General features: G+C 36.0%; 1 protein-coding gene across 5 annotated transcripts in view; it reads right to left on the bottom strand.

Annotated features, from left to right (window-relative positions):
- Positions 1 to 6,803, bottom strand: part of LOC138710293 (zinc finger protein OZF-like) — a 67,770-nt gene extending 60,967 nt beyond the window's left edge. The window contains exons 1-2 of one of the 5 annotated variants that reach the window (XM_069841071.1): positions 6,646 to 6,803; positions 1,858 to 1,955 (exon numbers count right to left, since the gene is read on the bottom strand). In XM_069841071.1, coding sequence (XP_069697172.1) covers positions 1,858 to 1,950 — 93 coding nt within the window. In that variant the 5' untranslated portion in view covers positions 1,951 to 1,955; positions 6,646 to 6,803. Of the gene's footprint in view, positions 1 to 1,857; positions 1,956 to 6,205; positions 6,438 to 6,645 lie in introns of those variants that run through there. The other 4 variants (XM_069841069.1, XM_069841068.1, XM_069841070.1 and 1 more) reach the window with 4 other exon arrangements.
- Between the last annotated feature and the right edge of the window lie 5,242 nt (positions 6,804 to 12,045).

Here is a 12,045-nt window from a genome sequence, read left to right as displayed (position 1 = left end):
TTGAGATTAGCATAAATGTTTATATGACATTTTCGCTCAGAATGGCTTCGAAAACAAGCTCCATAGAGACGGCAAATCCCCGTGAATCAGCCTGTATATTGTTAGAGTTAATTCAAAGACTTATTTGTTACCATTACTTTATGCATACATTTACTGCTCCTGCCTTATGTTTTTGTTATTAGTACATAAATAATGACGGTAATTCTTTGTTAAGAGATAATCAAACATTCCCACTATAGATCCTTGGTCCTTTATTTTCTCATAATTGTTGGTTATTCACAAATGGACCTAACAAGCAAAATTAGTAAATTCTAAATTGAAAGTTTCAATAGCTGTATGCATGAGCTTCCCTAATAGCCAAAAGAGCTAAATGGCGTGCGTGTTTCGGTAGGACTGACCTTACCCATATTGCACTTCAGCAATCACCTCCAATCATGCTATGTTCTCTCACTGATGCACCACAACCCTCATTACAAAAATTAAGCCAAATATCTTCACTAGATAAACGTAATTCATAAAAATAGGTAAACGCCAACAAAATAATAAAAAGTGCATAATTCCCTTAAGAGCCAGCATAGACCTCTCGAAGATAGATCGATTTCTGATAAATGTCCATCTTTACATTTCAAACAGTCTCCATTTAATTTCAGATTTTCAGACACAGTTGCAAAATTGTGCCCATGCCTCTTCTACTCTTAAGTACTTATTACAGTACATTTTATCTGGTGACTGAGCAGCTTCTTCAGTTGAGGATAACATCCTCCACCTCCTCGGTAAAGTACTCTGCCATCTTTACGATTTTTATATTTAATAGATAAAATTAGTACACGAACAGTTACATTAATAACTATTGGTCAATGATATTAAAGTTACGAATATTCAGATTTCGCCAAAGTCAAATTTGATTCATATATAATTCCTCAAAATGAAATAGCAGCTAGTGATACAAAACTAAAATACAAATTGAGACCCGTACCTTTAAGTTAGTTAGTGGGATTTAAAAAAGAACACGTAGCTTTGGCTATTCGCACCCTTATCTAAAATTCTTAAAAAAATAACTGCAAATTTAATACTGGTACCACTATTCAAAATAAAGATGAATATAACTGCAAGCACACCTAACGACATAAAAGAGATTAGGTGAAACTTAAGAAAGATGATTTACTGGCCTTAGTCTGTGGCGAACTGTTAGGACATCTATGTGAACTTAGGTAATATCTAGTGATCTTAAATAAGAATTCTAAATTGAAATACAAAGTTCCTACTGGTGTAAGCATGAAGTTCCATGATAGCCAAGAATGCTAAAGGGCGTGTCTCTTTCAGTAGAAGCAACTTAGGCCTACACACTTGAAGTATCTGCAACTCCAGGATTTCAGAAATGTAAATAAAATTAATATAAATGTACTGTGAACCCCTGAGGATGAAGCAGAAATAGACAAGTAACAAGAAAATGAGAAAGAGGGGCAGATAAGTGAGGGAAGAGAAAGAAGAGGAAAAACATACTCATTTTCCTTTCTTTCCGCCCTATACCTCCTATTCCCACGGTTCCCATAGTTAATTCGGTAGAGGAAAAAGTAAAACTAAAAATCAATAACATCAACCCTGACGTGAAAAATCTCTCCCAATATTGTGTAACATAGACCTCTTACTTTTGTAATTATTTTACTTGCTACACAACTCAAAGCCACAATGCTGATGAAAGAGCCACGGCATACACTAGGTGAAAGTAAAAAAAAAAAAAATAAATATCAGAACTCTAAGCTTATTTTTACTTAATGTCTATTGAATATAAATTGAGAGATGCATTCTTTTCTCTCTTATGGTACATTGTTATAAACGTCGCATGAATACACATACCTGAGATAAAGGCTTCTTGTCTTCCACATCAGAGCTGTCACTTGTTTGTGTAGCCAATGGATCAGCCTCAGGATCTGTCTTAATCACATCCATCACAACTGAAAGAAATTATTAAGAACAAGGCATTCATGTGCAGAGAGGCTTATCAGCTTCTTGTTACAAAGTGATTATGTGCTAAACAAAAATACGGAACATCATTACTATTATAAGGAAAGACATGTTACTAATTTCCATCTTGTGAAAATTAAGAAAATTCTTAAAAAATAAATCATTACTATATTAAAAACTCTTCTCAAAATATCACATACGTACATTATTAACAATCAGAAAGAAAAAAAATGGAATGAAATATGATTATTTCATTTATTGCTGTCATGAGCAGCAACACCACAGCCGTAGGCAAAAGAAAAATTAAACAAAATGAATTTACACAATACAGTTAGGAATATTCAGAATTATAGATATTACAAATTTTACATTTAATAAATCAAATTATAACACAATTACTAAAGTAGTTACAGATATGTAGGCTATATATGTGAGTCAATACGTTCATTTGCACTATAGAAAGAATTGTGATAAATTAGATTACAGATTTGAACTCAAATAATCGTAATGTAGTTTGTGTGCATCTAATGGAAACTTGTTAAACAATGTTATGGCAATAGAATTAAAACTATTTTTCTTTTATTTAGTTAGTCTTAACATTTGGTTCTATCAGTGAATACTTATGTCTTGTGATATAACTATGACCTTCAGCCTTACGATGGTATTATTTATGTTTTTCTTTACTTTTAAAAGACATTTGTATACTGTGTGTACGAGTTTGTTGCAGTTAACATTTTTTCTTCGACAAATAAAGGTTTACAGTTTCCATCATATGTTGAGTGTTTTTGCTATACGAGGGGGATTTTTGATATACCAATACAACTACCCCAAATGACATGTAATAATATAGTACTTAGGCCTACTATTGAAAATGAATAATATCGGTTTTTAAGATACAATTTAGGTGTTACTAGATTTTGCTTTCTCAATAAAATAGAAAGCTTTGCACTTATGTAATTTACTGTGATGATCGCAAGTTAGTTATGATTCTACACGAGTCTGTGTATTAATTCCGTACTGACAGGTGCAGCTCCTCTTTAAGGGCCATTGGGGCCCAGCCCCGGTTCCCATTTTTGAGAATGTAAATTACAATCTAGTGTGGTATTTTTCATATTAAAGTCATCTTTCTTAATGCGTTTCCAATATATAAAAAATATATTATGCATTGACGCAATTCTGCGAGAGAATGGACTGACTGGGCCCGTGAGACTCTGCCCTGTACATAAAGGTTGGACTGTAACACACTAGCAGTTCTTCCCCACCCCTTTCCCCACCACCCTCCTAGTGATGTAGCGTTACTTGGGGCCAGCCCTTTTGTTTAATCCTGTCTGTAGTATAGTATCATGTTAAAATTGAAGTTACATAATACATTAAGTTCAATGCAAAGTGCGTGTGAATATATGTTCAGTGTTTAATGTGGAAAAGTGCATTTACAAAAGTGTGTACAACATTACACCATTAAGTAAAAGTGTTATAAAGTGTGCAAAAGTGTTTGAAAGAATAAATACAGTATGATAGACAGTTTGATTCAAACTCCATTCCCGCAGTTAAAATTAGAAGATAAATTGACAATTAAAGTTCTCGGATTTTTTCAGTTTAAAAATATTTATGGTAACAATGGTTATTAAAGGAGAAAAATTCGATCCGGCCCCGGGATTCGAACACGAGCTCTTCGTTCTACGTACCAAGTGCTCTCTCAGTGGTTAGAAGGCTTGGTACGCAGAACCAAGAACCCAGGTTCGAACCCTGGTGCCGAAGCGAATTTTTCTCCTTTAATAAATAACTATTGTTACTAAAAATATTAATATTGTTCAGAAAATTTCGTTCTGAGTGGTTTGAAAAGAAGGAATGTGAGAAACGAAAATCATCATCATATTGTTTTTATTGTCTGCTTTTTGGGGGCGAAATTCTGTGAACTCATAAGGAGTGTATACATTTAAAGCAGTTTTGTCTGAGAAAGTAAAATCACATGAAAATGCTACAACACACATTAACAAGCTAGCATATAAAACTTAGGTGTTGTGTCAATTTAAAAGAAGACTGTGACATCATAACGTGTCAAATGAGTGACAGATTTCTAAACTTCGGGAATTTTTTCTGCATTTTCGATAGTTTATCCCAAAAAAATACCCTATTTATTGTGATAATTTCCCTCAGTCATTGGTTCAAACCATTATTATGCAATACAATATGCTGAATAAGGAAATACTTAGAAATGAACTAAGTGCATTGTACTCTAATCCCACATTCAGGGACGTACCTACCTCTAGTGCGTTAATGTTGTTACTCCAGTCCTATCAGTCCACTCTCTTTCGTCTCAGTCCACTCTATGTGCTCTCAGTCCAATCTCTGTTCTGTCCTCTGAGTCTGCTCTATGTCGTCTCAGTCCACTCTCTGTCCCCTCAATCCAATCTCTATACTTTCACCACACTGTCTTCTCAGTGAACTCTGTGTCCTCTCAGTCCACTCCATCTCATCTGAATCCACTCTGTGTACTCTTAGCCCAATCTCTGTTCTGTCACTACACCCTCTGTCCTCTCAGTCCACTCCATGTAATCCGAATCCACTCTCTGTCCCCTCAGTCCACTCTATATGCTCTCTGTCCAATCTCTGTTCTGTCACTACACTCTCTGTCCTACCAGTCCAGTATCTGTCCTTTCAGTCCACTCTATGCCCTCTCAGTCCACTATCTGTGAACTGATCCACTCTATGTGCTCTCAGTCCAATCACTGTTCTGTCACTACTCTCTCTGTTCTCTCAGTCCACTCTCTATCCTCTCGGTCCACTCTATGTCGTCTCAGTCCATTCTCTGTCCCCTCAGTTCACTCTATGTGCTCTCTGTCCAATCTCTGTCCTCTCAGTCCACTCTGTTCTCTCAGTCCAGTCTATGTCTTCTGAGTCCACTCTATGCCGTCTCAGTCCACTCTGTCATCTCAGTCCACTCTATGTGCCCTCAGTCCAATCTCTGTTCTGTCACTACACACTCTGTGCTCTCACTCCACTCTCTGTCCACTCTATGTCATCTGAGTTCACTCTATGTGCCTTCATTCCAATCTCCGTTTTGTCACTACACTCTCTGTGCGCTCAGTTCACTCTGTCCTTTCAGTCCACTCTGTCTTCTCAGTCCACTCTATGTACTCACTGTCCGCTCCCTGTCCTCTCAGTCCACTCTATGTCCTTTCAGTCTACTCTCTGTCTTCTAAGTTCAGTCTATGTACTCGCTATCCGCTCCCTGTCTTCTCAGTCCACTCTATGTGCCCTCAGTCCAATCTCTGTTCTGTCACTACACTCTCTGTGCTCTCACTCCATTCTGTCCTCTCTGTCCATTCTATGTCATCTGAGTCCACTCTATGTCCTTTCAGTCCACTGTCTGTCCTTTCAGTCCACTGTCTGTCCTTTCAGTCCTGTCTATGTGCTCTCAGTCCAATCTCTGTCTTGTCACTACACCCTCTGTCCTACCAGTCCACTCCATGTCCTCTCAGTCGACTCTGTGCCTTCTCAGTCCACTCTACGTGCCCTCAGTGCAATCTTTGTGCTGTCACTACACTTTGTCCTACCAGTCCAGTATGTCATCTCAGTCCTCTCTTTCTCAGTCCACTCTATGTGCTCTCAGTCCAATCTCTGCCCTGTCACTATACTCTCCGTCCTACCAGTCCAGTCTCTGTCCTCGAAGTCCACTCTCTGTCTTCTCAGTCCATTCCCTGTCTTTCATTGGATTTTCTTCTATTCTAATTTTACGATAATTTGAAATTCTCTCGTACTCATACATGTCCCAAGGAATTACTTCTATACGGGAATCGAACCCGGGTAATAATGTGTTTGGTCAACAGTTCCTTTGCCGCACGGGTTTCCTGAGCTGGAGGCATCGTGTCAATGCGACTCTGGTGTTCTGTCTATAAACTACGTCCACGATTTCACACAGTTGCAACTTATTGGCTTTTCAAATACATGATAGCAGCCTTTCTCCCTAGATCGTATATATGATCTAGGCTTTCTCTCATCGCTAATTAGTGTAATGTTGGCTGCCATACATACATGCATAATTTGAATCACGTAGTAGCCTTGCGCTCGTCCGCCATGACACCTTGCTGCATATAGGGTGAGATTGCGCCAAAATTTAATTCATGCCATTTTTTTTTATCCTAAAGAAGCCAAACTATTTGCAAATCGCCCATCTCACTTTTAACAGCAATGTGACATTCATATTTTTCCCCCTGTAAGCTACTCATTCATACGTTACCTTACGTGTTATATGTATGAATACCTCACAATGAACAGCCTTCTTTGTACGGTACCGTACTATTTTACATTACTGTCGAATTTCTAGCAACACATTAACAACAAATATAAACATACAACTGTTTTCAGCGTTCAGAGTTCTGCGCTAGAACAATCCAAACATCCAACATTAGCGAACAGAACCTGCATCCATTTGCGTGTAAAGCCAATATCGAGTATAGAGATCAAGGCAGCTGTGAATGCAGTGATCCCAAGTGTTGCCAGGTTTTTACGAAAGAAAATCCTTCAGAGGGGTTGAAGAATCCCCCAAATTTAGAAAAAATCCCTCTTGGGGTGGTATGGTCTATACTCCAAAATACACATTTTAAAAAACGAATTAAAATAATAAATTAGAACAAGACAATGTTCCTAATAAATATCACAGTGCAACAGAGTACGCACCCTCAGATCGGCATATTATTGATGATCCTGTTCACGTTCTTCTACTCCCTCTTTTTCCGCAACCAGCAGCCCAGCTATTTTGTTGTCTTGAATCCTTGTTGTAGGCTACAAATTTTCAATGAACAGTTTCAACATTTCGTCGGTGATTGGATAGTTGTAACACTTTCTGTTCATGTTGCTCATGTGAAGTTTCACCCGCACTAGAGACGGCACTGTTTTTGCTGATAGTTTATTTCTTTTCTTCGTTTTTATATCGCTAACCATTGAAAATATGCGCTCTACAGCTGCATTAAAATGGGGCAAAGAAAGGCAAATTTTGGCTAGATTTCCTAAATTTTTTAACAAAAATTCAGAATTTAAATTGTTACATTCTTCTATTCGTTTCCAAAATTCTAGTATGCTAATTTAGATCAGCAGTTTTCTCTTCAGAAGAAAAGTAATTGGGTAAAAGACTCCATTCATTTAATACTGATTCTTGGTTTACTTTTGTCTTATATTTATCAACTAGTGAAGTAAGTGTGATACTAGACCTTTCAACAATATTACTGACACCTAGATTTTGGATCTAGAAAAGTCAAATTACTTATAACATCTTGTTAAAGGGGCAATCTTTTCAAGGACTCATTGAAAGATACTTGATAGAACTCCAAACATCGTAATCTGAACTTTTATTTTGCCATCAGATGGCTTTCTTGTAGAAACACTGGTAATTCTGGGGACATTTTTCAACTGTAATGCATTTTTTTATGCGAGGGCATGGAGCTGTGTCTTTCTAATTCACTCTTACCGGCCGATAGTTCCTTTTTGCAACACAAATATTTTACTTTATAGGGATCATTAGATTTAGCCATCCAACCTTTAAAATGAGGTTCCTCCAACCATGATTCAACGAATATTGTTTCCGCCAAGATTTCTCACTTTTAATTAACTTTCCTGATTGCACGTTATTTTTTCGGCGTGGACGGTCCTTCTTGAGGATCACTCATTGTACCAATAAAATAAACACCCGCTTATACCAATAAAATAAACACACGGTCAAAAATATCAGTAATTTAAAAGTAAGAAAATAAACAGACACTTTAAAAATTATCAACTTAAAACTATGGTCATAATGTACAATATGTACATTTTTCTGGCTGTTAACACAAGAACTGAAACTACAAAATATTCCTAACGCACTCACGTTCGCAACAATCTACTCTCTACTGAAATATTGAATCGATTTGAATATAAAGCGGGAAGACATAAACGACAATGGTAAATGGCAGCCAACAAGCAGTAAAATTAAAAAAGAAAAACATAAGTTAAACCTCATTGGTCGTTTCTATTTGAATCACTCAACTCTTTCAATTAAAATTATATATTATTACAACCCATTTTGACAAACCATATATTAAGCATATACTAGAGTTTTCAGCGTTAAATCACTTTTATGTGCTGTTAATAAAAATTAAGAAACTCATTTTGTATCTGAAAAATAAAACTATTTTGAAAAATATTTAAAAGAAAATGAAAAATTGGAAAGATGTGAAAATCCCTACATTTTGTCATTCTGTCAAAAAAATCCCTCAATCCCTTTTCGACCAAAAAATGCCTACGCCGAGGGATAAATCCATCAACCTGGCAACAATGGTGATCCCAGAAAAAATGTTTTTTTAGTATTGTCAGCAGTGTTGCCAACGGGACGGAAATTCCGTCAAAACTGACGGAATTCCAACGTAGCGGACGGGAAAAGAATGGCTTTGACGGGTGACGGATTTTGTGGAAGAAATTACGATTTACATCGCCTTTTGACTTTTTTAGCTACTGTCTTTTTTAATTCTTTAATTTCTTAGGGATTTTAGTTTTTCTTTGAACAGCCCTGCCCGGTCCGTACCATGTTAAGGAATCACCTGTTTCAGATATCCTCGTAATCAAGTCAGAGGTTGAAGAATTATTATTTTAATCAAGATCGGTTGTGTTAAAATTTGCCTTTTATTTGTATATAGATATGTTGAGTGGGTCTTATTTACTTTTTTTTTGTACACGGTACGTCTTAAGCTGATCGCGTTGTTGCACATTTTATACCTGCTTTACGCCGAGCAGGACAGTATATTAATTATTAGTTAACAGCTCTTTACTATAGTCTGTCCCAGGATTCTGTGGAGTAGAGAGACGAAACAAGACTTCTGCGCAAGTGGTATGTGGGAGAGCTAAGGCCAGTGACTACTTCTGGGGGCAGGCATTGCTTGAACGAAGCGAGATATCGCATGCAGGAGGGGATAATTTCTATCTGAACTCTATTCTACCTTCTACCGCGAGCATCTTATCCCTTTGTTGACTCGAGCTAATGCTGCCCGCAATATACTCCGGCACAGATAGATTCTGTCCTCATATGCGCGAAGTTACTCTACAGATTCCTGGGACTGATCATAAATATGGCAGCAGTGAAAGTGCGTAACGTCATCAGCAGCCAATGACAAGACGCGCAAGTTTAAATGCATCAGAGCTGCAATATGATTGGCTGCTGGAAATAACAGCGACACGGCTAAAATTTTCGAAACTACTAATGACAGCCATTTTTCTAATATCATTTAACCATTGAAAGCACATAAACATTTATACTACATGAATTTTTATTTAAGTACAGGTTTCCTATACTAAAATAATCTAAATCCGGGAACATACGGTATAAAAAATTGAGATAAAAATAAAAACAAAATACAAAAGCGTGTATGAAACAGATTGGTATCCTACGTCCTGTAGATTATTTAAAATTCCAAAATTAAAGTTTCCTGAGGTATAAAGTCTACTACTTAAATTTATTTTCTTATTTACTTACTTACTTACTGGCTTTTAAGGAACCCGGAGGTTCATTCCCGCCCTCACATAATCCCGCCATCGGTCCCTATCCTGTGCATGGTTAATCCAGTTTCTATCGTCATATCCCACCTTCCTCAAATCCATTTTAATATTATCCTCCCATCTCCATCTCGGCCTCCCCAAAGGTTTTTTTCCCTCTGGCCTCCCAACTAACAATCTATATGCATTCTGGATTCGTCCATAGCTGCTACATGCTCTGCGCATCTCAAACGTCTGGATTTAATGTTCCTAATTATGTCAGGTGAGAAATACAATGCGTGCAATTTTGCATTGTGTAACTTTCTCCAGTCTCCTGTAACTTCATCCCATTTAGCCCCAAATATTTTCCTCAGAATCTTATTTTCAAACACTCGTAATCTCTGTTCCTCTCTCAGAGTGAGAGTTCGAGTTTCATAACCATACAGAACAACAGGTAATATAACCAAGCCCATACAGGCTCGGTTGCGCGGAACGAGGAAACCGGGGCAAATTGAACGCTGCGCTTGCCGCCATGCTGTTGGAGAGCAGACGCGTAATAGCAGTACGTAAATCACGAAATTTAACGCTGTGATGATCTAAAATTGACAGATTATGGCCATTTTCGACGTTTAACGTAAAATTATTACGAAATAAACATATTCAAAGTTTCATTGATATGCGTCAGAGCATTAAAGGAAAGAAAATACGTACGCAGCAATTGATAGAAAACATTCTCATACATCCATAAATAGGCCTACACAATACATATTATAGAATGTATAATTTTACGTTGATCAGCATATTGTTAGGTTTCAGAGAATGGAAAATTATATTAACATACATTACTCTTAGATCACAAGACGTAAATACATGCACCTTGATTACACAAGTTCTTATTATAATCAAATTCTTAAGTGAAATAAATATGTGATAATCAGTATAGACCTGTTGTTAAGTTTTAGAGAATCGAAAATTATATTACCGGTACTTTTAGACCACACGACATACTGTAAGTAACCACGCAAAATATAATGCGCAAAGGTAGCAAAATTACATTGCATTTATAAGTCATTCTTCAATTAATAAAGGGAATGCTATCAATTATAAAAGTAGCCTACCGGTACCTAATACATTGCAAATAATAGGTAACATAAAGACCTAAAAACTAAACATAATCACATTATGCAAAATAAAAAACATACTTTTTATGAGTGGACTTCTTTACATAATATATTGTTATTTTAAATAAATACATAAATATATATCACTGCTTGTGGAGTGATAGTACGTAATTTTATGCACATATGTAATATCAATAAGATGACATTCCTTGCTTTTTTAATTATACATATCCGGCAAAATATAAAACTATATGTGAACTATATCTGCTGTTAAACGCCAAAAGATGGTTGAACAGAAAATATAAACTTTTCTCTCCCTCACCCCTCTTAGAGTCCCATTAGTGATATTTAGTTCCCACAGGAAATTATGTATTCATTTCCTAACATCTGAAACATAGCATGTTCTCCAACAAGATCAAACCCACGGCTGGCTAATTTATTAGTCTAATTAGGCCTATACATATTGATCATGAACCCTGAATTATAAGTTCACAAAGTAGGCTTAGCTATTATAGCCATTTATTTATTTACTTATTTATCCACATATAGATTTTGAATCGATTTTTATTATCTTGCAGGTAAATTCATTTACATAATAAAAACATAAAGTTATCTTTCCACTAATTGTGTTTAATATCTGATGTGTAAATCTAAATAATTCACTCAGTGGGGTTTCTCTACAGTTTGATATACTTGTTCTAACAATTAAGTATTCTCTATTGTCGTAAACAACTGATTGATTTTTAATGATATTGGTAGTGTAACAACAGAGATAATATATCGTACATTTTGCAAATGGCTTGGAAAATTAAACAGGGATGGTACAGCATCATCTTTGAAAATTCTATTGCCATTACCTTTCCAAAAATCTTTGTCTTTAAAATGGGCCGAACACAATTTTACATAAGGTGAAGGCACACATTTATCTCTTTTAATAGCAACAAGCCACTTAGCAAGTACCACTATTTTACACTATTTACAAAGCACATCACTTCATATCAACTATAATAATATTTACAAGACATAATATTTCATACTGTTATCACAACAATTTACATCACTTTCACAGTGTTCACAAAAAAACACCCGAGACAAAACACAGCACAAGCAGGCCACTACCGTGTTTACCGCTGTTTCTGCCAGTTTCATGGTGGCGTAAACATGCGCAGACTGTTTTCATTTTGGACAGTACATCAGTGCTCCGTGTGAGTCTAGTATATTATATAACGTCTTTGAATATAACTGTTTTATAAATTCTAACGTTAAGATATTTTGACAGCAGACTAGATAACAAAAACTTCTCAACCTAATAATAACAAGAAGTTCCCATAATTATTCTGCTTTTAATTTCCTCCCCAGTTAATAATAATAATAATAATAATAATAATAATAATAATAATAATAATAATAATAATAATAATACGGTTGAGAAGTTCTGTCATCCAGTCTGATCTCAAAA

This window comes from Periplaneta americana, chromosome 12 (genome assembly GCF_040183065.1).
Source record: "Periplaneta americana isolate PAMFEO1 chromosome 12, P.americana_PAMFEO1_priV1, whole genome shotgun sequence".
NCBI lineage: Eukaryota > Metazoa > Arthropoda > Insecta > Blattodea > Blattidae > Periplaneta > Periplaneta americana.
Note: the sequence above shows the minus strand (reverse complement) of the source record. Positions and strands in the feature narration are given on the sequence as shown.